The following is a 27,243-nucleotide window of genomic DNA, read 5'->3' as shown; positions in this document are numbered from 1 at the left end:
ATGATCACTTGTACGTGATTTTGTATTTTATTAAATGCCTTTCCCTTCTTAAACATGTATAAGAAAAGTCGTATTTTTAAAGTCAATACTTCTACATGACGTAACATCGTTCCATATGATCTGTCATGGACGTACACTAACTATTTTAATAAGGATGTAGAAGAACAAAAAATAAAACAATGGCTTATTGTGCAGATTTTTATTGTAAAAACTGTCAGAAGAGGAATCCAGAGCTGTGTTCGTGTTCTGTCATATCCTGAAAGGTTAGTTATTTATGAATTCTGTTCGCTCTTTATGTAAAAATAATTTCCATAAAGTTAGTTTCCACGGAGAATAATTCCTAGCATGTCTTCGTATTCTGTATTTTGCTTCATTTAAGTAAAAGGACATGTGTTAAAAAAACGTCTGAAAGATTAAAGGTTCGATTTTGTAACTTAATGTTACTTATAAGTTACACAGGAGGATAGGAAGCCAACGAGAATAGTAGGAATGACTTGAAGTTTGTTTGAAGTTCGGAAAAGCTCATTTGTGCATGTTATAATGCAGAAAGTTGCAAGTTATCGCGCTCCTATTCGCTTCTGCATGAAGTTTATTTCTTCTAGCATTTAAAACTTTGTCAACATGTACAGGAGATGAAAAAAAGCGTGTAAATATTAAAGCAATGAAACCTAAGGTAACGGTTCCTATCGTTCTATGATTTTTTAAAAAAATTCTCTTAGCAGGAAGACTAATTATCGTAGAATTTTAGCAATCATTGTCACACGAAATTTGAACCTTTCTTAAAGTAATTAGCACTCTTTGGAATTTTTTTTTTAAAAATATTTATGTTGAAAAAACAACTTAAAAATTACCTTACGCAAGCTTGCACGCTTCCCAAGGACAATGTATTTTCCATTGACAAGGGACTGTAAGTATCGTAGACTAGTGGGAATTAATGTAGAAGTAAATCGGAACCTTAGTAAAATGAATTTAGGTAATTTATTTATAATGCTAAGAGAACCAAACCTGGCCTGCCTTACCTAACTACGGAAGCATACATTGAACCAAATCATAAGTAATCACTAGTTTTGGAAACGAAATGAGTGTAACTAACCTACATGTGCAATATATGCAAAATATTTTACGAACATTTACACATGTGTTACTGTAAAGAAAAATCCTTTCTCACTGGTGCCACGGGAGGAAGATTTTGTGTTTCAAATCGCATTTTAATCTATGTGGTTTAATCCAACCCTACAGAATTATGGATGTTACTCCTATTATTAATAATAATATATTTTGTTGATGGAATCATCTAATTATACCTGTAGTTAATATTATTGCTGTAATAGCTCTTGTTGTTGGTCATGGGCTTTGATCTACTAGATGGTATGGGTGATTTTGATTTGTTGACATATTTCCTGTCCTGGTATCTTCTTCAGAAATATGTTGTGTCATAACATTTTTCTTGAAAAGCACTCCCGGGAATAGATTCCATGATCCATTTAATGACAAAAATTGCATTGTTAGCCAGTTGTAGGTTAGGCAGTAAGCTTCAGGGACTCTTTCTAAAAGATAATGTGGTAAAACTTTGCTTCATATGTTAGGAAGTTTAGTGCAATATCTATAATATTTTTTTATTTGCATTACCACACACTGTATGGTGCCACAAGAAGTAGTTACGATGAGAAATAATGTGAAAATTGAGTAAAAATAAATCAGTTGAATGGTGACAAGCTCATACGATTTTGCGCAATTGTTGAAGGAGCTATCATAGAATGGACCCTTATACATTTGACACTACTTTATTCAACAGATACAGATAGTGATCTAATGCATATTCATTTTCAGTAACTTTTCTTTGTGTTGACACGCTTTGACCTTAGCTCACTAACAACTCTTGCATCTTGGAATTTATCTTTTTTGAGTGACATAAAATGCAGAATGCTTTGTCTTGCATAGTTATATGTTTCTAAAATAATTTTTCGTCTTTTATTTTTCTCGTAGAGCTGAGATATAGTTGGCGAAAATATGGCGAAAGGACTTGAGGCACAAAACATACAAAAGTTACAGAGTTTGTGGAGACAATTTTTCAGAGAAAAGATTTATGAATTCTAATACAAATAAGTTAGTGCATGATGCATACCCAGATGTAGAACCAAGTAAGTATATTCCATTCCTTATGGAATAACATTGTCATCAGTTATGTGGCTCATGCATAAGAAATTGTATTTTCCCTTTTCTGCATTAAAAAAATATATGTTTTAGAGATACATTTAGCTTAAAGTACATAATACCTAACAACACGATACATTGCTTGAGGATGTTAGAAACAAATGTATTTAATGTTTCACTAAATAAATATTCCAAGCAAGATGGATGAAAAAGATATGATTTTCAGCTAAACAGTCCTGTAAAATATTTGAAAAGTTTGATTAAAGGAAATAAAATGCACATATTTTTCTGTTTGAGACTGTACATATGTGAACCTACTATGGAAATGTTTGTTGAGTGTGTTAATGATGCTTTAATAATTTCAGTAACTTTTATTCCAGTGAAAGTCTGTAGGACCTCAAAGAGATTATCATACCTTATGCAAAATATATTAATTACTAGTGATTCAATAAATATATATATACCTGAATAACAACGTGTTTGTTTATTTTCCCTTACATTTGTTATTAGCAATAGAATATAATGTTTTACATTTCCACAGTATGAGTATTAAATCATTAAGAGTAATGTACTTACTCTGAAACTGTTCTCTTCTTCTGGAGTATTTCAACATGTAAATTCATTCTTGGTGAAGTATAACATGTCACCATAGTGAGTGTCCGACCAAGAAACCTATCAGTATGACACAATGGTTTGTCTAATGGAATTTCATTAACAATATTATGATAATATTCAATACAGTGGAAATTATTTGATGTAGGGTTTTAAGGATTTCTTATAGTCTTTTACTTTATATTCCATATGTTTAATGCTAACAATATAATTTATATGTGTAATTGGAAGTAAGATGCTTGAAATAAATTTTGGGACTTGTAGGCATAATGACCATATTGGGCCATTCAATGTATGTGAGGAAGAATCCTCTTATCTAATATCCTTACTTGAGTTTGAACTGTTCTTTTAGGTCTACTTTATGCACAGAAAGGCTAATTGGGTTGAACCTACAGTTTAAAGTGGGATCCGAAACACTATGGGTCTCCACCGGAGTTAAAAAATGGGTGTGAAGAGCCCCTTGAGAAAGGTTGAAAGTGAAATGTTATAAAGACTTGCAAAGGATATACACAAAACTACGAACTTCCTCAGAGACAGTATAAGAGACCAGCTCTTCTCAAAAAGGTAATGACATTTCTTAAAGTGCTTTCATTATCTCCCAACCTGGTCAATAATTGGTAAGATCAAAAGTTTGAGGAAAGTATAATCTACAAGGTAGGAATAAGCCAATCACTTAACATTTAGACATGACACATTGGATGGTCTAGCCCTTGCAGCAAATCATCATGAGTGAGACACCTATGTTCAATACGAGGCCAAGTTAAATTTACTTCTTGATGGAAGGGATGATATGAGAAACATGCACCAATGATCGACCTGATAGTGTGAAGCTTGAAAGAATGATTATTTATTAACTCTTTATGTTCACTTTCTTTTAGACTGACTAGAAACATGTGTGACATTATTTAGAAGTAGCAGGGATTTTGTCAATATGGCATCCACTATGAGTGAAATGTTGCTGTTCATTGGTTCATTTCCAAGTGGCATATGTCACATGTCACTTTGGTGTGAAATCTCTCTAAATTGCAAAAAATACTGTTGGTTTCTTTGTCATCAGCTGGAAATTTGGACATTTCTTTTGTTTTTTAATTAGCTTTAAAAATTCATGTGGAATATTTATTCTGAATGCATGGATTGTATCATCTTCAGTACTGTGTTAAGTATATGAATATATAAAATACATATCTGTGCAGGATAAGATCTTTCAGTGGTGTATTTTTAATTCCATTGTGTGTGTGTTTAGGAGTGGGGGGCTGGGAGTGTGCTTATCTAGCTTGATCCTACATACTCAATGACTGCTTTGTTTTTTATTCTAAGACATTCATATTTCGAGTCCAGATTTTTGTGTAACTATGAAATATGTAATGCCATATGATGAAATTGTAGTCAATATGTAGAGTGGTTCCAGTAAGTAACTTCGAACAAAACTCGCTTGTATGACATACTCCTACTCCCATTCTAGATTAAAAATTAGGGATTTTTGACAAATACTAAAATGAATAAGCATGCAGTGATTAGTTAATAATATATCTTACAAACATTCACACGTTTATAGAAATGGGTTGAAATTACTCTCATGCAAACCAGAAAAGTGAAATTTCATACAACTTCGATTGATTGATTGATTTGGTGTTTTAAGTCAACTTTATTCACAGTAAGGCCAATCGGGACTGGAACTACAGTTTAAAGTGGGATCCGAACCACTATGCGTCTCCATATAGGCACAACTTCGAGATGGGGTGGTTGCTATATAGGCATTCTAGGTTAACTTGTGTAAGGTGTGACCTTTTCTTACTCTATTTTCCTATAACTATTCATTATCATCATCATAGTAGTTTTTACAGAGAAATAGACTGATAGAATTAAAACAATTACAATTTCATTCCAGAAAGTATTCTGTTTGATAACTTCCCCAATGAGCATACAGCATAACATAACCCATGGTTCTACAGAATAGTTTCTCAACCTATAGGGTGCGACCAACTCCTGGGTCCTGAGGGGACATTTGGTGGGTCGAGAAGTTGGGCTCGAAACTTTGTTAACTGGGTCTTAAAAACCTATTACCTTAAATTACTTAGATATATTGTTTTAACAATTTAAATTCAGGCCGTGTTGTTGTAAAAGAGCAAATATATGATTGTAGACTAGGTGCACACCCCTACAAAGTAATTCCGCTTGTTCCCATCTTATGGGTCCCATGAAGTGTAATATCCTTCAAGGTGGGTCCCCGACTGAAAAAGGTTGAGATCCACTGCTCTACAGCCCTGGAAGGTCCTTGGCCTATCAACTGACTGCCAGTCTGCCTCCCGCAAGCCTACCTAGAGGTGTGGAGATCTTCAACCAGTAATGGGGTGACGTAGGGTCAGCACATCGAACCCTCAGCTGTTATAGGAGATTTCCCAGACTGGGTTACGCTACTCACTTGTAGGTCCCCAATTTTCTTAGGATGGTGGTTAAGTTTGGAAAACAAGTACTGACTGACTATATGTATATATCTTTTATTCCAGTATATTTCATACCTACAAGCCGCCAGCCGATTTGTAATGGTTTCGTTAGATGAATAGTGTTAATGTTCCATCAGTAGTTTTTAATATACGTTTTATGATTTATTCTTATTTCCTGAGACAAAACCTTCGAATCCTGTCTTTTGTTTCCCTGCCATTTTCAGCATCAAATCTCCCCCCTCTCAGGGTACTCCACTGATATCAACTGCAGAGAAAGTGGATGCATTTGTCTTTCGTTTTATGAGGCCATAGACAGATGAATGGAATTTTCTACGTTGGTAAATCAGAAGTGTCTACATCTTGCGATTGAATATGGTAGGCCTACACAAGAGAGAAAATTACAGTGACGGCACCAGAAACAGTTGCTGATATTAAGTATGCTGTATCCTGCAGATTACCACCCACGTTAAACTGTGCAGCAATTGTTATGAAGAGAAAGAGACAATTTGGGAAATGTTGCAACATGGCTCGAGCGCCCTTTAGAACACTTTGGGTAGCGCAATGATCCACTCACCCCACCCTTCCATTCCTGCTTTTATTTTCTGCTAATAATTCGGGACATATCTCGTAAGGTCGTAGTATTTATTTTATTTAAGTTCATAAAAATGTTCTACAAGGATAAATACCATTGTTCAGTTAATGCAGGGGTCCTGGGTTCGAATCCCTGTTAGAGCTTTCTTTGTGTCATCAATTTTTCATAGCATCGTCGCAATTAGCCTAAAATTGAAAAAATGCGACGCTACATAAACAACGACGAGGGAGGGGTAAAAGGCATTGATCTACGAACAAAGTAATCGCCGTAGAGTTTACACAAGATAAAATCGCGATTTGCCCAAAATGTCAGAAAAGCAACGCATAATAAAAATACTAATTACCACAGATAATACACGGACCATTTTTCATGCACAACGGAATGATTTACGTGCTGGAATTTCAGGAACTTGAAATTATTTTCGTATGTTGTGCTTCTGGGCTACTTATTCTTTATATCTCGTAACTTAGATGTAGAAATCATTCAAACGTAACGTGCATTAACTGAACAATGGTATTTATCCTTGTAGAACATTTTTATGCACTTAAATAAAATAATTAATTCGACCTTACGAGATATGTCCCGTATTATTAGCAGAAAATAAAAGCAGGAATGGAAGGGTGGGGTGAGCAGATCATTGCGCTGAGACGCATTCAACTGTCACTGCCAAGAGTAAGATATGATTGGCGGAGAGGTTGCTATGACAACGCTTTACGTTTCGAAACAGCCGTAGGGTGGCTCCACATTCCCGGGTTGGTATACGCACAGATTACAAAGGAGAGATAGGAAGTAAGCGATCTTATTAATCTGTGACGATACTACACACTGAATATATATTGTACGCGAAGGATGAGCAGACTAACACAATTTTAGAATTAAATTGCAAGTACTCAGCGCTCAATTGGTTTTCATAATGTTATTATACTTACATTGCAAGAATTAAGCAACACAACTCAACTTCCAAAATATTATTTCACTTTATAATATTTGATATAAACTTATTTTCGATTTTTAACACAAGACATTTTTAAGTCAATCTTCTTACATATAACAAAAACGAATCGAAATCAACAACTTAAAACAAATATCGACATTGATACAGCGTTCGTAATCGCAATAGTTCCCTGTTAATTTTATAAACTTGTATGCAATATAAATCAAGTAAATATTAGTTTTGTGAATGTAGAAGACAGTCACATTTTAATGAATGAATCCTGCGAATCTCGTGAATTCACACCCGAGTTCATCAAGATACATCTTAATTGCCTCTAGATTATTATTTCTCGAGACAGTATCTAGCCCATACCTTCCTTTGTCTTCTTAAACCATTAACAGTGGCAATTGTAAGGAAAATTGCACTATTCTCCTATGACATACTTCTAAATAAGTCCCTCGCCTGCGCAGTGCCTTGTGGGAAGAAAGAAAAAACGTTTGCCAACACGTACAGTAACGATTGTCGTGTGAGGCGAAAACTAGCAAACGGGAAAGTACGACACCACTACTCCCAATTGTAATAATATTTTCCACATTATTATGTAAAAGAAAATTACCGACCGAGAAAAAAGATCTGAAAGCTACATTAATTATAATTCTCTAAAAAAACTAAATATGCTGACCAAGGCAGTACTTTATTTTATAAAAAACATAAACTAAATCGTAACATTTCAACCTTCTAGCAAGGTCTTCATCAGACTCTGTATCAAGTACAAAAGTAACAAGATACATAAAAAGAGCATTATATATACACAAAAGGAGGAGCAATTGTGGTGATGGAAAGAGAATGGTACTAGAGGAAGTTTGAAGACCTAAAAGAAAACTGATATGAGGAAATTTGTGGAACAGGAGAAGAACAAACTATAAAAGAAAGGGTCATAAAAGACTGTAGGAGGAGAGGATTCAAGAAATGCATAAAGGAGACAGGAAGACTACCTAGTTTGAAAGGCTTTCCAAAGATACACAAAGAGGAGATAAAGTTAAGACCAGTAATGAACTGCAGAAACAATATTTTGGAACCCTTGGAAAAGAAATTAAAGAAAGTGATTGAAGTGTTAGTAACACAGCAAGAAAGCAAAGCAGTTAAGAACAGTGAACAAGTAGTAGACCTCATAAAAGGACTTAAGTTAAATGAGATGAAGACGACAATGTTTAGCTTAGACGTGAAAAGTATGTTCCCGAGCATCAAGAGGGGACACGTTTTGGACATTATTAAAAAGAGAATGGGACAAGAAATTATAGGAGAATGGGATAGTGAAAGGGTAGTGAAGGCGCTGGAAACCATTTGGAATAACGGTTACAGTATAATGGGAGATAAAATAATGTTAATGAGTGAAGGACTAAATATAGGTTCTAGCCTAAGCCCAGCATTGGCTGAATTGGTTATGAATGAATGGGAAAAGAAAGTGATAGAAAAAGGAGGTGACAAAATAATTCTGTTTTGCAGATATGTGGACGATTGTTTTGGCATATGGAAGGGAACAAAGAGGCAGCTCGACATTTTTGCCAAAGAAATACAAGATGAAGAAAGAGAGATATTATTGGAACTTGAAATAGAAGAAGAAGACAAATTAAGCTACCTAGATATATTGATGCAACAGAAGAGAGGACAAGAAATTGAAACCGCTTGGCATCAGAAGAAGTGTGCAGCAGGGGTATTCTGCCACAAAAGAAGTGATGTAAGTGAGGGGACAAAAAATAAATTTTATAAAGAATATGGAGGACAGAATCAAGAAAATATGCATGAAAGAATGTGAAAAAGAAGGCAAAATAAATAGCCTATGGAAACAGCTGGAAAAGAATGGCTATGAGAAGCAGGATAGACTGGACATAAACAGAAGAAGGAAGAAAAGAGAAAAGGGAGAATTGAAAGAGAAAGAAAAAGAGGAGAGATGGTTTGGAATAAAGAGTATGGGGAAGACCACAGAAAAGATATGCAAAGTGCTTAGAAAAGCGGGAATTAAAACTTGCAGGAACGGAGGGAGAAGCATCTTAGGAATAGCGAGGAATGCAAGCAAGAAAAAGGAGAACAGAGAAGAGGAAGAGGAAGGGATTATCTACGAAGTGAAATGTAAAGAATGTCAGAGTGTGTACATAGGAGAAACGAAAAAAAGGCTGAAAGACAGGTTGAAACAACATAGGGATGATGTACGACTTAAGAGAGAGAGAAATGCGATATTTAAACACACGAGAGAAACAGGACATGACATAGAGTGGGATGAGGCTAAGCAGATAGGAAGGGAGAAGAGAATGCTAGTGAGAAAATGGAAGGAAGCCAAGGAAATAGAGAAGAAAGGTGAAGACATAATGAACTGGAATGGGGGACTGAAGTTAAACAAAGAATGGAAGAAGTTGTTAGAAAGAGTGGAAAGGACAAGAGAGAAAGAGGAGAGGAGAAGGGAAAAATGAAGGAAAAAGAGCGTGAGATATTCCATATGAATATCTCTCACATTCTATATGAAAGTAATTATGTTTGCTTTTTAGGAAAGTACAGTTGGAAAGTGAAAACCACCTTCTAGAAAGTTCCTAACAACTTTCTAATAGTCTGGAGGGAGTAATTTTGTGTATATATAATGCTCTTTTTGTGTATCTTGTTACTTTTGTACTTGATACAGTCTGATGAAGACCTTGCTAGAAGGTTGAAACGTTACGATTTAGTTTATGTTTTTTATAAAATAAAGTACTGCCTTGGTCAGCATATTTAGTTTTTCATAATCATGGAAACAAGGCTTAATGGTGTTATAATAATTCTCTAATAACTAGGTAAAAGATAAGGCGAATAACATTTAATTATAATCGAACCTACAATCCTAATAGAAAAATTAAAAAAAAACATTGATTTAAGTACTATATAAATAATCACTAAGCCAACAACTTAATAATCTACTTAAATAATAAAATTCAATTAAATATAGGAGAACAAAAAACAATAAGAAAAATTAATGGAAGTAAATAGTAATAAATATTCACGAATATTACCAGCTCAACAAGTCCAACTGGAGAATCCAATAGAAAACTAGCTTCGTGTAAATCAGCCTTTAGTTATTCCCAAATTAAAAGTAACTTGGACGGAGTGGGGGGGGGGATGTCAGTGATGTTGAAAGAGTATGAATAAACACGTGAATACAATATGATAAAATGCAAGTAACAGTAACATGTAAACATTTTCAAAATTGTTACGAACTTTCTGGAGTTCAAGTCCTTTTGCTACCATATTTAATGTAAAACATTTACTTAAGAAAAAGGGAGGAAGCATTATATATTCACTTGCCACATTGCAAGATCATCTTCGCATAAATAACATGTGCTGTTACGGCAGAACTTCCATTGATTTCACAATGTGAAATTGGCACTTTTTTTTCCGTCTCATTCTTCCGCGATATTCACAACAATTGCATGAAGGCGCAGATAATGGCTGTGGATTCATAGCAAAAAGCCATAAAATTATTATGAGCCCCGGGTGTCATTAAAGCATGAACAATAAGATCGTAAGTTCACGTAACAAATATTACACGGGAATATCTACGTAAGCAGGGAGTGGAAATTATAACAGGCGTAGAGACTACGTAAGCTGAACTGCTAAGTCATTTCGGTATTTGTGTGTTTTTTCCCGAAATTACCCGGTTTTCAGCATGATATTTCGATGATTTTTTTTAACTACAAGTAAATCATACACTGTACTTTTTATTGACGAGATAAAAACTGGTCAGGTGATTATACACTGCTGCCTGTTTTTCAATGTGCGATTGAAGTTCGGTAGAGGTTACTGCAATTTTGGGTTTTTCCTGCAGTCAACTTCTCAACTGGAGGTTAAATAATGAAATAAAAAGTTACATTGGTGCAAAAATAATCTTGTTGTACTTGAAGTGCGTAGTAACTTGGAAAACAAAGGATATGATCGCCAGACTTTGATTTGTGTACACGTACCGAAAACATCTGTCCTATCGTGAAGCCAATTCAGAAAGGGAAAGGTGGTGTGGTGCATAAGGGCGGTAGCCTGCAGTGGGTGTTCCGTTTTATATCGCGAGTACGAATCCTACTGCTGACGTTTTTGTTGTAGTTCATTTATCACGATTTGGACATCGATTCTATGTTTTATTTTGGGCGATCTTAAAATACGTATTAAAAATTGTTGCTTTTAATTACATCGGGTACAGATACTTTGTAAAAGTTGCCTACAAAGTATGAATGTTCAATGAAAATATTTACTTTCTCTGTGATGTGACGTTCTCCCGGGTACGGTACATGTACAAACCGAGAATAAAGTTGTAGTCAAAATATACGTGCAAATGTCAACTTATTTTTTCTTATTAGTTATTACGTAGTTTGTATTTGATGTCTCTTTCGTTCCGTGGGAAAAATAATAATTATTTATACCATATTGCTATTTTGTCTTGTGTGAAGTCGATCTGTTTCAGGAAAAAAAGCCAAATATGTAGTACTCCCTCTGTCCCATAATTATTGTCCGGTACACTTTTGTTTGTTGTCACAAAATATTTGTCCGATATTCAAACTGTGACATTGGTGTATACAGAAGAAGAAAATGAAACACGGGAATGAGTCATAGAACGTTATTACTCAAGGATCAGTACAAATTGGCCGATCAAGTATACAAAAGAACATAAATAAAAAGTTACCATTTTGGCATACCGGACTATAATTATGGGACAGAGGGAGTAAGTGTTTTCTCCTCATATTTATTTCTTTGTAGCAACGCAATACGTAGAACGTTAGGTTCTGTATTTACAATATAAACAATGAATTTCAACAACCGCATGTGCCTTATTGTAGTTCTACCTTTTCACACCAGGCGAAATTTGATTTGATTTGAATTGAGACATTTAGATGGCAGTGAGATCGAATTTCACGCGGAAGCATTGCCAACTCACAATGGACATTTCCACTTTGACATGAAAAACGTTTTAAATCCATTCATTTTACAGATAATGACACAAACATGAGATGAGCAAAATATCTCGGCGATATTTGTTTTGGTTCTCGAGAAACACGCCTTCAAACACCGCTGAAATTCACCTCCTACGTCACGGATTTGAAAATGTCCTCTCCACAGACACGAGGTCCTCTGACGTCATCCATTAGAAATGCGTGCAGGCAGGGCTTCTGGGCGTCCCGTCAACTTAGCATGAGCCGCGGAAGCGACAGCAGTCACTCGTTACTGTGTAAAACAAGTATCTTGTAACTTCCAGTGCAAAAATCTGTGCTCTATTTCTTGGAGATGAATTATGCCCTAGCAGTATAGCAGTATTTACTATAATTCAGCCACTCGGTAGAGGGTTTTCCCATTAGGGTGACAAAGCAAAACTTGTAGCAGTCAATGGCTGAACACGTGGACAGCCTTGTTCATTGCGAATACATAGGTTGGTTCTGACTTGCAAGAACTTAATGTTATAGGAATGCCTTTTCTGGAATTACAATTATTTTCGTCATAATATTCTCTTCGCAAATTTTAAGATAATACGTTTAGAACACTGGTTTACACGCCAATTTCTGCAATATAAGAGGTGATACGGTATAAAAAGGTACGGGGAGTTTTTAAATTTCTTGCAGTAAATTACAGTTTTCTTCAGTTAATATATATATTGCAAGTTTTTTTATTTAGCCTACTTTTACGTCGCTTTTCCATCACTTTGTTTAACCGCAACGATGAGAACGCATGGCTAATTTATTATGTATCTTCTCTAACATTACATTTCTTCCCACTTTTGGCTAATCGCTACAATGAAGATGAATGACTACAAGCAGTATTTGAAGTCGGGGTGCACACCCAACCTGCCACGATACGAGACGAACTTTTTCTTCTGTCTCATCTCATTTCGAAAACATTCACTAGTTCTTGTCCCATCTCCTTTTATGAGACGAGACGGAAAATGTATCGTCTCGTGAGCAACACTAACATTAACAAGAGAAGCATCCCCCTAGCTGTCCCCAAAGTCTCGAGCAAACATCCTCCCATGTAACAATTTCCAGTTCAATGAAATGTCACTCACAAGGGAACAGTCATGCTCAGGTCGAGAGTCAAATCTGGAACATGCGACTTCCTCAGATAAATCATGAACTTTGTGTATAATAATTACAACGCCAGTTCATTTCTGGTAATTCTGAATCTGCGGTTTGGTTTGCATATATAAGCAGGATAATATTCAGTTTTCGAGGGCTCGTACCGTTAAAACGAGGAGTCAAATATATATATATATATATATATATTAATATTTAATTTGTATTTGTATTTATAATGATAACTAGGGGTCGGAAGTTGAGGAAAAATCCTTTTTTTCCCTAGTGTCCGAAGACGAGGCCAAACATAATATATGTTCATTTTGGGTCGTCATTTGTCCTTTTTTGCATTTTTCGGCTTATTGGTCTTTTATAGGTGTTAGAGCTTTTTTTGCAACTTCACCTTCTTTCGACTACGTTTTTACTGCCCATTCTCAATTCGAATCATCATCAGTTCATCACCTCTTAAACGTCCTTTCTGTAGTAAAGAAATAAAAAAAGTGTTGCGGCTCCGGACTGTTGTCTCCCTTCACCGCTGAGATTATGATAAAAAAAATAACACTCGCGTACTGATTATACGTGGCTTTATTGTATATAAAGCATGAGCGAACTGTAAATATACATAAAAATACATGAAAGTACGTAGCGTTGTGAAAAGCGATCTTTTCGCGTGCAGGTGTCTGCCTCTGCTGTACGCTCGACGATGTTCTATTGTTTTTAGTAATTCTTAACGCCAAGAGATGGCGCTGGTTGGCCTTTTACATACTGTTTTGCGATTGACGGAACATGCCGCCCACCTTGAACGCACTGCCTTCAACCTAATTAAGTCACACTAGTTACACTACACTGGAAGGGGGCACAGCCTCCCGACTGCTCTCTTCGTCTGGCCGTGGATTGTTTTTATGGATACCACCCGAACAAGTCCATCACCTCCAGGATGTAGCTCGATGATTCTTCCTAACTTCCAGCTCAAGGGGGGGAAGGTTGTCTTCTTTGAGTAAGACCAGGTCTCCAACGCGTAGATTAGTGTTCTTCCGTTTCCATTTGGATCGTTGTTGAAGGTTTGCGAGATATTCACGTGACCACCTGTTCCAAAAATGTTGATATAACTGTTGCATATGCTGCCACCTGGATAGTCTATTCACTGGAATTAAGTTCAAATCAGGTTCGGAAATGGTAGTGAGTGCCTCACCAACTAGAAAATGGCTAGGGGTTAAAGGGTTGAGGTCATTCGGGTCATTAGATAAAGGAGTCAAGGGTCTAGAATTTAAGCAAGCTTCGATGAGTGTTAGATATGTGTAAGTCTCTTCGTAAGTGAATGAGGCGTTTCCTATTATCCTCTTCAAGTGATACTTCAGCGACTTCACTGCATCTTCCCAGAGGCCTCCCATACTTGCTGACCTTGGGGGTATGAAATGCCATTCAATGTTGTCAGAAGCTAGGAAAATCTGGACCTTTTCTTGATGAACTTGTGACATGAATAATGCTTGTAACTCTCGTAATTCACGTTGTGCACCTACAAAGTTTGTTGCATTATCAGAGAAAATTTTAGCACATCTTCCTCGTCGAGAGATGAATCGTTTCAATGCTCCAATAAATGAATCTGTAGTTAAGTTGCTGACTAGTTCGATATGTACAGCTTTTGTAGCCAGGCAGACAAAAATTGCGATGTAAGCCTTTTCTAGTCTGCTGCCACGACGATTGTTGGTTTTGATATAAATTGGACCGCAATAATCTACACCGCTGTGTAAAAATGGTTTACTTGGTGTCACTCTTTCTCTTGGAAGGTCTCCCATCAGCTGTTCAAATGTCTTCGGTTTGTTTTTGAAGCAAACAATGCACTGATGTACAATTCTTCTGGTTAAATTACGTCCACTGAGGGGCCAATACGATTGTCTTAGTGACGTCAGCAGAAGTTGAGGTCCAGCGTGGAGTAGTCTTCTATGCTCATTTTCAGCAATCAAAATAGTCAATCTGGAGTTTGCAGGTAGAATAATTGGATATTTTTGGTCATATGTATTTTCAGATGCTGCAAGTCTTCCGCCCACCCTAATTACCTGATTCTTGTCGAGAAACGGATTTAAGTTAAGTAGTCTGCTTGACTTGGGTAGTTCTGCTTTACTTTTGAGAGCTTGCAACTCTGGTTGAAATTCTTGTTCTTGAGTAAGTTTTATTAAGCATGTAATAGCTGATTGCAGTTCAGTTGTTGTCAATGGTCCAAACTGTCGTTCATGCTGTAACTTTCTTGAGTTGTGAGAAAATCTCATACAATACGCTGTTATTCTCTGTAATCTTTCTAATGTGGAGTATCGTTCAAGTAACTCAAATGACTTTGTAGTTGTTAAGGCGACTGTAGTTTTCCTTTGTTCAGGTAAATCTTGAGGTTCAACTGTAATCTCATTGTGATCAATAAGTTCATTTGTTAGCCATGATGGTCCATGCCACCAAGATTTAGCATTTGGCATTTGTGATGGTAACAAGCCTCTTGAAATATGATCTGCTGGATTGTCTTGAGTTCTTACGTGTCTCCATTCGTAACTGCTTGTCAGTTTCTGTATTTCAGCCACTCTGTTGGCCACGAAAGTTTTCCATTGTGATGAAGGCGCTTTCAGCCAAGCTAGTACAATAGTAGAGTCTGACCATAGAATAATCTTCATTCCTGTCCATTTTAGAGCTTCTGTGACCTTGTGTGTAAGTCTGGCAAGAAGTAATGCTCCACAAAGTTCCAAACGTGGTAAAGTTACCTTTTTTAGAGGGGCAACGCGAGATTTCGAACAAAGTAAAGTAGACGTGATATGTCCATTTGAATCTTTGCATTTAATGCTCCATAACCAAGCTCAGATGCGTCGCTGAATCCGTGTATCTCTACTTCTGATGTTGGTTCGGTCATTGTCCATCTGGGAACATGAAGTTTCTCTAGCTGTGGTAGTTCCTTGCGAAAGTGATCCCATTCTGAATGCAGTGATGATGGTAATGTTTCATCCCAATCTAGTCTCAATCTCCACAGATGTTGAAGAAATACCTTTGCTTTGAGTATGACTGGTCCTATTATTCCTAATGGATCGAAGATACCAGCAATGGTGGATAAAATAGATCGTTTGGAAATTCTTTCACTTCGATTTGTATCCTTTATTGTGAAGTAAAATTCATCTGTGGTTGGATTCCATAATAATCCTAAACTCCTTATAGTTTGTTGTGCTTCATCAATGTGATCTAGTTTTGTTTCTTGATGTTCTACTGGAATGTGAGATAATAATGTTGGGTCATTAGCACACCATTTTCTCAATTGAAATCCTCCACGTTGTAATAATGCGATGAGACTGTTCTGCAATTCTAATATTTCTTCCTTTGTATTGGAACCTGTTAGAATATCATCAACGTAGATATCTCTAAGTACGACTTCTGCAGCCTTTGGGAAGTCCTGTTTTTCATCTAATGCAAGTTGTTCAAGACATCTCGTAGCAAGAAATGGCGCTGAAGCTGTCCCATACGTCACTGTTGAGAGCTGAAATGTTTGGAGAGGTTTCTGTGGGTCATCACGCCAAAGAATCTTTTGTAGACAATTATCTTCTGAATGAACTTGTATTTGTCTATACATTTTCTGAATGTCACAATTAATGACGTATTTGTGTTGCCTAAATCGTGTGACAATAGCGAATATGTCATCTTGTATTGTAGGTCCCACCATTAGAATATCGTTGAGTGATAATCCACTGGAAGTTTTGCATGAGGCATCGAAAACAACACGGTGCTTCGATGTGGAGCTTGTTTCCTTGGTTACGCAATGATGAGGCAAGAAACATTCTGAAATGTGACATTCATCTTCCTCAATACGTTGCATGTGTTTCAAACTTTCATATTCGTTCATGAAATTGACATAAGCATCCTTCAATTCTGGATTCTTGACGAGCCTCTTCTCCAATAAATGAAATCTTCTTGTTGCTATTTCCTTCGAATCACCTAATTTGCTTATGCTGTCCTTTACTGGCAATCTAACAATAAATCTTCCAGTTTCATCTCTCTTGAAATTAGCCTTAAAATGTTCTTCACAAGCAATCTCTTCTGCAGATAAGCTAGGCTTAACGTTGCATTCTTCAAGTGACCAGAATCTTTGCAGTTGATCTTCGATTCGTTCTTCTATGCTAAGACAACATACGTTTGGTGATGCATGATGTGACGTAATATCATATTTACCTCCCACGATCCATCCGAAAGTGGTTTTCTGTAGAGTTGGCAACCCTGGTGCGAGACGTATTTGACCTATGCAAAGCAGATCAAAGAATCTTCCCGCTCCGATCAGTAAGTCTACTCTTTGAGGTGTATTGAATTGTGGATCTGCCAAATGAATATTCTGTGGAATATTCCAATTGCGGACATTAATCGGAAGTGCTGGCAGTTCTTGTGTGATTTCAGGCAGAACGACAAATTCTAATGTGGCAGAATAAGCATTAAATCTTGATTTGACAGTGGCTTGAACGCTGTGACACGCCTTTGATTCTGATGCGCCTATTCCATTTATGTGAGACACCCTGTTCGTTCTTTTCAATTTCAACATTTGCGCCATTCTCGAACTGATAAAGTTTGATTGCGATGCCGAATCGAGAAGCGCTCGACAACTATGATATGATCCTTGTGCATTACTAACATAAACAACTGCTGTACATAACATTACATTTGTTTGTTTCTGAGTATTCTGTGTTACACATGTAACGGATTCTTTATCTCTCCGCCCTGCACTCGCAGTGACGTAGTTTTCTGATTGAGAAGACGACGATGATGATGCGCTGCGGGATGATGACTGCTGAGAAAAATGCAGTAGGGAATTGTGCCTTGAATTGCAAATCTTACAATTACCTGAAGGACATGTCTCAGATCTATGTCCAGCTTTTAAACAATTGAGGCAAAGTGAAAGACGCTTTACTACATTTATTCGCTCTGGTACTGATTTTGCCTTGAACGAAGTGCACTGATAAATGAAGTGTGTTTGATTACAAAACCTGCACTTTGGTTCATTGTATGAAAGATGAACGTTTGTTTTAAACGTATTCTTACTTTCCGATCCACTCTTCTGAGAATAAGAGCCTTTGTTGCGAAACAGAGGTTTATTTTGTGTGGGCCGATTGTTATCTACGGCATCTAGAACTTGACACCTTTGTTGCAGAAACTGAATGAGTTCTGACATCGACGGAAGTTCAGTACCTGGAATTGTTTCTTCCCATTCTTTATGAGTAACGCTATCTAATTTATTTGTGACTAAATGCAAGAGAAGAGCGTCCCAATTTTCTGTCGGTTGACCAAGCGATTTTAAAGCACGTAAATGTTTCACTATACTGTCTAGAAGTCGCTTCAAAGCGGCAGCCGATTCCCTTTCTACAGGCGGTAAATCAAACAATGCCTTTACGTGTTTGTTTACAATGTACCTTTTGTTTTCAAACCGCTCCTTTAAAAGTGACCACGCCGTTTCGTAATTCTGTGCAGAGATCTCGAGCGCTTGAATGACTTCAAGTGCTTCCCCTCGCAGCGAAGAACGCAAATACTGAAATTTCTGAATAGCTTGCAATGACGAATTGTTATGAATTAGTGCTTGAAACGTGTCAAAAAAAGACAACCATTCATCATAATGTCCGTGAAATAACGGTAGATTTATCACTGGCAATTTCACTGCAATATTGTCCTGCGTTTCTTTCGGCACTTCATTGTGAATTTTAGACGTTGCGTGCGACTGGAGTACAGTTTGTGCGCGCGCCGCCAACTCAAAATATGCATTTTCGAAGTGTTCCCTTTCTTGACCTTCCTGTTCCTGTAATGACTCATCTTGCAAAAGTTCAATTTCTGACTGAATGTTTTCGAAGTCTTTCCACGATTCAACAAATTTCTCATGACGTAATGTTAATTGTGCGATTCCATGATCTTCTGTGAGGCTATCAATGTATGCTCTGAAACGCGTTACTCTAGCCTTTACTTGTCCCCGCTTAACGATAAGCTCTTTCAGTCTCTCTGCATTCATTGTTGCTAACGAGAATTCAAACTGTTTTGTCACGACACCGATTCACTGGAACTGTTCGTTGCAGTATTGAAAGTTCACTTACACTTCACTGAACACTAACACAGGGTAACACAAAGGGTGTGAGGATGTAATTAAATAGGAAAGTGACGAATCTTGCATGCACTCACTACCTACCTTGTTGCTGCTGCGATGCGACGGTTGGCGTCCATGGCGGGCTCAATCTCGTTGCATCCGGATTTGGAGGACCAAAATGTTGCGGCTCCGGACTGTTGTCTCCCTTCACCGCTGAGATTATGATAAAAAATAACACTCGCGTACTGATTATACGTGGCTTTATTGTATATAAAGCATGAGCGAACTGTAAATATACATAAAAATACATGAAAGTACGTAGCGTTGTGAAAAGCGATCTTTTCGCGTGCAGGTGTCTGCCTCTGCTGTACGCTCGACGATGTTCTATTGTTTTTAGTAATTCTTAACGCCAAGAGATGGCGCTGGTTGGCCTTTTACATACTGTTTTGCGATAGACGGAACAAAAAGAGAAAGAAAGAAATATATTTGAACCATCCCTGAAACGAGAGAAAAACATTTTTGGACGACTGAAATAGGATCCAAAGTCCTATTTCTGTAACCCTAGTGTGGTTAGGCCAAATATGATTCTTCAAATATGATTTTTCAAATTGTGTTAATCTAAAAAAATATAATGTCTGGACGAAGATGCATTTCATTCATATAGTTTTTTCGCACTGTGTGTTTCATACCACCAGAATTTTCATTCATTAAATATGTAATTAAAACTGAAGTTATTAGTTAATTTGGATCACATTTATACGTCCTTTTTTCCGTTTTTAGGTCCTTTTTTGATATTATTAGGTCTTTTTTTGGCAATTTATAGGTCTTCAACTTACGAGCCCTAATGATAAGCCTTTGCATACGTTGTTAATTCTATATTTTTGGAGACTTGAGACGAGAACGAGAATTGCCCTCCCAAACCGAGACGGATGTTTATAAATTGAGACGAGACTGTCAATGAGACATTTACAAATAAACACGAGACAGACATTTACAACTCTCAACGAGAACGAGACCATGGCTGCCATGTCTCGTCTCGATAGAATCCGTAGTGGTGAAGTTGTGAACCAACCCATTAAAGCGTTCGGGGTAACGAGATGAGGCAGTTTTTTTCGCAGTACAAAATTCAAAATATATCGTACCATTTCAGCATGGGATATTGTTATGAACATGGGCCTATATCTAGTTCACGTGGGGGGGGGGGGGATGTATCAACTTTTGGTTTGATTAGGGTTGCTTTATTTCGTAAGTGAAAATCCAGGACACTGCTGGCCGGAAGCTTGTTGGGGAGCAGGGGTTGCTGGACCCGACAAAGTTGTGTGTATGTTGTCACGAAGTCACGCTAGGATTGATTCTTTTCTGTTTATCTGGTGTCACTGCATTTTTAAAAACCAAATATCTTTAAGATGACTCGAGGGGGGGAAAATAACTGATTTGATAGTCTCAATGCAGTTTCTTATCGCAGAAATTCCGAAACTATCAGGAAATTGCAGACATTTGGTCTGCACTCCCATCTGGTGTGTGGAATTACGTAATTTCCTTCCCATCCGTATCCCGTCCTACGTCTCTAATTTAAGAGAATAAAATAAGTCCGAAGAATTTTTTATGAATAAGCGGATGAACAGTTAACTCTGGCAATTTTACTGAACCAAAGATGGGTGGACCCGTTGAACCCTCCTTGTTGTAAAAAAAATTGAGTGGAAATATCCATTGTTCCACACCCAATCTACGATCAGCGAACCTCAGTGGCGCGTCAAGTATCTGATCGCTCAGCGAGCAACGTGATCGTTCAGCTGCTTGACGGCCAAACAGACGTTGCTGCTCACTTGATGGCTGAGCGAACTTGAACCTAGCTCGCCACAGGTTTCAGCCACAGCATATAACGTTTTTGTGTTTCGATCTCATGAGGCAAAGGGAAGAAGAGGAAAACTGTATGAGGGTGGCGAGCCGCGAGTGGTGACCAATGAGGAAATATTTATGACGAACGGTTTGCGATACAGCGTAATTAGAGAGGAAGTTCAAGTAACAGAAGGTGATGTAATATTCCAGTTTTTTGTAATTGTATTAAAATAAAAGTGTTGTTTATTCCATATAATAAATATTAAATATACACCGTTGTTTTGGAAAGTTGTGCAAGGGTGTGAAAATGAAAATTTCACAGTTTTGTTCACATCAACTCTTCTATTTCCATAATTAACAACTCTTGAGACACCGAAATCTTGTCCACTCGACGCAGCCACATTGATCACAGGTTATTCAAAGGCACTGATATTTTGATCAATGAGCAGCGTCAAGTAAATGACCTGTCTGCTCAACGAGCGAAAATCTTGCTGAGCGAGCGTCGCTCAGATACTGGACGGGCCCCTGGTTATTTTTGCATTGAAATACCCGATGTTGGTTAAGACTGGAGGTGAATTCCAACTGGAGGTTGGCTAACCTAAAAGTTGACCAGACATTGAAAAACCGCACAGTGTGTCCAGAAAGTCCCTCCCTCATTACAGACGTTTGTACCTTGTGAGGTTTTTAAGATAGAGGAGCGAAACTTGTGGCAAAATGTGGGATGACTCACCAAGTTCAGGTCCCATTGATCTGGTATTAGTGAAACTGGAACTCTGTCCAAGAAGTTAAACATATTTTCAAATCCGGAAAAAGCTCAGTGTGCGCTTTCATACCACGAGACATATTTACCAGAAACTGTCCAAAGGAACTTTCACACCAAGTACGGAAAGACACCCACCACCTGTATTTCGGTATTCCAGTACGTTGATATTTTTCATATTTAACGAATACCGGGCAACTTTGCCATAGGGATGGTCTATACCGAGACGAGATAGTCCGTTTCTTAGGGAAACACGGATGGCTTAGTGGTAAAGTCATCGCCTTGCCATAAAGGGGTCTCTGGCTCGATACCCGGCGGAGGTACATAGAGGTTCGGATCCCACTTTATACTCTAGGTTCAGTCCCGATTAGCCAATCTGTGCATAAAGCGGACTTAATATCCATAAGAAAGCCTATCTCGTTCTTGGTCTCGCCTCGTGTTGTCCCTCCCGGCTAGACTGACGTGGCAATCCAGTTAATTTTCTTGGAGACGAGTTTATATTTGTTAGGTCTGCCGGCGTATCAAGTTTCATCTTACTAGCTCAAGTATTTTCCGAGATGTCGATTGCTGACACGAGCGAACACTGCTTCCAGTTTCTGCTGATCTAAAAATAGTTCGCTGTATAGCCTTGAAATGCAGGCCTCTCTTATTCAAGAAAAAGTTCCGGCAACCTTGTATAGAAGCCAAGAGGTCAGAAGTGTCTTTATGATAAATGAAAGACTGCGCATGTGCACAGTCATTGGATATCACGTCACAAACACTCCCCTCTTGAATCAGCCGTCTCAATATTAGCATCTGTAATTTATATTCAAACATTACATGATTGATTTATTTGAATTATTTTTGTTATATCTCTATCTGGGAGATGGTCAAATAATTTCGGATCTTGGTTACCCGGTCCATAAAATAACCGGAACTAGTGGCCAGATCCGCAATCGAAAATTGGACTTTGTACCTGCAGTAATTGATTGAATTGGTTTGTTTTAGTTCGCTTTTCTGCCACTTTTGGCTAATCGCGAAGATGAGGATGAGTGATAATAGAATTGGAATTTTTGAAGGGACACACAACAAGGTACACTCATGCCCAAGCCGGGGCCTCCCCGATGGCGTAGTGGTAACGTCGTCGCCTTGTAATCAAGGATTCCCAAGTTTGATACCCGGTGGAGGCACACACTGGTTCGGATCCCATTGTACTCCAGTCAGCTTATCTGCATAAAAGTGACCTTCAAACAAAACTCAAACCCAAGCCTGGATTCAAACCCGGTACCCCTGCTGTGATACAGTGAAATACGACCTTATGGGGGAGGCACAAGTGGTTCGGGTCCGTTACTTACCTTATGAAATGTGATACAAACATTTATGGTAAGATTGGAAGGTGTCTTTTGAGTTTTGTTTTTACCTTCACTTTATGTACAGATAGGTTAATCGGGACTGAACCTACAGTTTAAAGCATAGGCGTGCGCATGGGGGGGCAAGGGGGGTAAATTGCCCCCCTAATCATGGACGTCCGCAGATTTTTTCCACGGAGAGGCAAGCAAAGTATTTTTTCAGGGGGTAAACTAACCATATTACCCCGATAATAGTGTGGATCCCTCAAAAACGAACACTTGAATTTGAAATTATCGCGTTCCTGAATCTGCATTTAAATTATTAATGTAAATAGCTGTGACTGAAATACAGTTATGCGTGTGAAATAAATACTTTTAGGTTGCCATTCGTTTTCTAAGGGGGAGGTGTGGCCACCCTCCCTTCCATTTCCAGACGTCCATGCCCCTTTATTGTAACTTTCATTTAAAAATTTATTGTAGAGGAATTTAACCATGAGGTCAAACATCAGTTTGAGGGGCAACAGTAATTACTAATTTACTAGGAACAACCTTAGTTCAGTGAATTTCTTACCGCCGTTATTAAACGATATTATACTCTTAAAGAAAAGGAAGTATTTTCAAACCGATGAAAGTTCCAAGCAACTATGGGGGAAGGGGCTGCATTATTTCATATGTAATTGAACTCTTCCGCTTCGTTCTCCGACAAATTTCTTGTTATTACCAGTCTCACATACATTATTAATCAATTATGCTGCCTCTATGTTGCTGCATTTTATTTATTATTATTATTATTATTACATACACCCATCAATACAAAAAAACTAAAATAGTGAGTTAAATGAAGTTTGACTAAACTTTCATCAAGGCTTAGCCAACCCCCCACAACCAGAGTGTCTGCGCACGCCTTTAAAGTGGGATCGAAACACTATATGCCTCCATCCGATATCGAGCCCGGGACCTCTTGATTACAAGGCAAGGACGATATCACTGCTCCATCGGGGAAGCCGGAAGGTATCTTTGACCGCACTATTTCTAACGACCGAAAAAATAATTCCAATTTTAAACTTATTACATAACATTGTGTGCAAACTTTATGTATACATGGTAAACGAAATGATATACACGTGTATGTAAAGAATAATCGACACTGTTTGTGTGAATCAAATTACCCACTAAAACTGTAGGATCGCTAGCCAACGCTCGAACAGGGTTAGGCAACGCACCAACTCAAGGAGGAACCTAACACGAAAGGAGAGAGAGGCAAACATGCTCGTTTACCTCCCTTTTTCGAAAAGCAGTTTCAGTGTCCTCGCGTGAAATAAACTTTGAATTGCCCAATCCAATAAGCAAGTGTTCTCGGACCAGTTTCTTGTACTTTAACTGGCTGTTTAGGTGAATTGTTTTATTGTGATTACATAACGGTAGAAGGTGAATGTATCCATGAAAGCGATACAAAATCTTTGCGCTAGTGTTTCTCTAAACAGATAGGAAAATAATGTCAGAAAAACGACTGAACCCGCGGGATTTATAATGAGCAATATGACAATTTTTGTTTCGATATTTTACAATATAAACACAAAAATATACAAATTAGTGACCAAAGTCAAGTTGAGTATCTGCGATGCAAGTATAGCTTACGTGATTAAGTAATACTGTAATATATATATATCTTTAATTCTAGTTAGTATCTTGTGTTGCTTCAAAGTCTTATCATAATGCTTGCCCATAACTGTGACAGTTTAGCTTAGTGGTTCCGTTTTTGATTTGTAATACAAATAATACAATCTATAATGTAAATTCATGAAATTCGTTAAATCATTTTATGAGATGTACATCGGCCACGGACTAATCGCTAAGCCTTATTACTTGTCCATGGTTTGTGACCCAAAGTTTCCGTCCAACCGTTTGATGGCGTTAGTGACTGCCAGTTACTATTTTTCCATGTTATTTAACATCCCGTTTAAGAGATTGTGCTGGTGTTTAATATCTGCATATTGCAACACTGACGTTTCATGGCTTCATATTGCAGTGATACATTAGCTTTACTGCCAGTACGTCTTTGCACGCAACACACTTAAATTGTCACCTTGGAGATAGGCCGAGGTTAGTTGGTTCATCTTGACCCTCCTTCGCATGGCCTTTCGCACTTGCAAGTTTCTGCCCGGCCACTTCGTTTCGTGGGCGCTGGTGTAGCGCAATGGAAATATATGAATACGTACCTGGTGGGTTCGTCGAAGAACATTATTCTGGGATTGGTGAGCAGCTCCACCGCTATGGACAGCCTCTTCTTCTCGCCTCCAGACAAACTCTTCACCATTGTCTTGCTGGAGTCCTCAAGCCCCAGTACTATCAAAATTTGGCAAATCTGGAAATAGAATGTTGCAGTTTGAACCACTAGAAATTACTAGGGTACACTTGACCCCTTCTGCGAGTCTAAAACTAATAAGAATAATTAATCTTCATTAATCAAAATGCAAGTGGAAATGAGAGATATCCAGCGTGATATTTGAAACAATTTCAGTCGGTTCTCATGAAGCATCAGGATATTATATAAATTTTATACAGTGTGTCATTTAAATGGCGCCCACAGAAACGTGTTTTGTTCTTGGTGCGTTGTTTCGGCACTACAAACGTTCAAAAGAGCCCGTTTTACTTAACCTTTGGAACTTTGAGATTTTTAAATCTGGAGTTTAGTTTGTCACAGACAACTAGTATCAGAGAGACAAGTGGATAGACAAACCTTGGATACGTTATAGCAAGAGGTTCGTTTCTTTTTCTACCTCAGTTCCATCGTTGTTTTTGTACCGTTTCTCGTATTATTTTACTTCCCGTCGGGAAGTAACGCGTTGGAATAACGCCTTCATCGCTTAAATTTACAACACATAATGTGGTTCGTAATATGTCATTTCTCGCAAAATAAAAGTGCTCCTTGCAACATGCTTAATTAACTTACCCGTCTGTGTTTCCTGGGTTTGTTCTCGTCGTTCCCCAGCTTCAGGTCTGCTGCTATCTTCATAGTTTCATAGACCGTCAGATGCTGAAGAAATGCAAATTCCTGTGTGATGTAGCAAGAGTTCTTCTTGAAATGGCGGAGGTTCCTTTCAACTCCGTTTACAAGAATTTTCCCTCCGACATCCATCACGCTGGAACGACAAAATAATCCATTTCTGTGTATACATGCATGAGTAACGCCGAAAATCTTTTCAGGTAGAGGATTAGGTCGTTGAGAAAACTTGAATAATAGGGAATATACAACAATAATAATATTATAAAATAATAAAGATAATCACATTTTATTCCAAAGTTACTACTGCTATTATTAATAGAACCTTGAGTAGACTCTACCCACCAGATGAATGAATATTTTTTTAAAAAAATCATAGTTAGAAATGCATACGTACTTCGAATTACGACTCTGCGAAAATTTCTTATCCCCGATTTTGGAATTCCCGACAAAAATTCCTTCTGACTTGAGGGTATGGAGTAAACTCGTAAACCAAAGGAATTTTAAAATACTATCTGTATGGACGATGCTTCATAATGCAGAAAACTTAGCGTGAATATCTCTTGCAGTTTTCATGTTATAAGCAAAGTTACGGTTGCCCGACTTTTGAACCACTCTGTAAAATAGGATACGTTGCTTATTTATGGGGGGGGGGGGGGGGTTGGTAACCACGGAAGTAGCTAGCGCCGCCAAGTGGACGGTTTGAACAAACGAGTACGTATTGAACCTTCGTCCAGTGGGACATAGTTTGGCCTAGCATCCAAAGCCTCGTAAGAGAGCGTGTAAATTGTAGGTTCAAATCCCTAGCAATAAGTGATGAAAAAAAAGCTCAACTGTGTTGATTTGTAACATTGTTTAATAAAGAAGAATTAAGATATTACATTGGGCTTAAATACACCCTTTCCTATCTCGATTGTGACAGTGACAAAAATATCGGAAATATTGAGTGTGAGGTGCAACTTGCGCATGCGCTTCACCTTCTAGCATTCCATTTATCTCACCAAACGACGGTAGATTTATAGTTTTACGACACGCTAAGAACAATTCAATACTCATTGGGAAGGTTTCAGATATTCACGAACCGGAACGCCGCTCCCGACCATTTCCAGTCTTTCATATAAGGTAGGCGAACCAAAGGTGCCCCTAGTTAAACTTCTAGGGCATTTTACAACTCTCTAATGAGAGATACATTTCTGAAATTAAAAGAAATAACTCCTATAACTAATTAACAACGTGTACCAAATGCATATTTTGTAACATTGTTTGTAACTTTTTATTTTAAAAAAAAGAAAGAATTACAAAACCGTTACGTCTGTTCCCCAGGTGGCCCACGCCTTATAGTTGGCTTAGAAAATGGTGTTTGTACTCAAGAAAACATATTTATTCATGTTCATTCACGTTTCTACATCTTATTAGAGAAAAT

At 37.7% G+C, this 27,243-nt stretch overlaps 2 protein-coding genes across 2 annotated transcripts in view; one reads left to right on the top strand and one right to left on the bottom strand.

Moving 5' to 3' along the window:
- LOC146000147 (putative glutamate receptor) overlaps window positions 1-27,243 on the top strand; it is a 342,647-nt gene that overhangs the window by 44,921 nt on the left and 270,483 nt on the right. The gene's annotated exons all lie outside the window — the stretch shown is intronic.
- Window positions 1-27,243, bottom strand: part of LOC146000218 (ATP-binding cassette sub-family G member 1-like) — a 105,387-nt gene that overhangs the window by 40,338 nt on the left and 37,806 nt on the right. Inside the window, exons 3-4 of the mRNA XM_083137616.1 lie at window positions 25,770-25,959; window positions 25,036-25,181 (exon numbers count right to left, since the gene is read on the bottom strand). Coding sequence (XP_082993742.1) covers window positions 25,036-25,181; window positions 25,770-25,959 — 336 coding nt within the window. The remainder of the gene's footprint in view (window positions 1-25,035; window positions 25,182-25,769; window positions 25,960-27,243) is intronic.

Source organism: Lepisma saccharinum, chromosome 16, assembly GCF_977018435.1.
Source record: "Lepisma saccharinum chromosome 16, izLepSacc3.1, whole genome shotgun sequence".
NCBI lineage: Eukaryota > Metazoa > Arthropoda > Insecta > Zygentoma > Lepismatidae > Lepisma > Lepisma saccharinum.
This window is presented reverse-complemented; position numbering and strand designations above follow the sequence as displayed.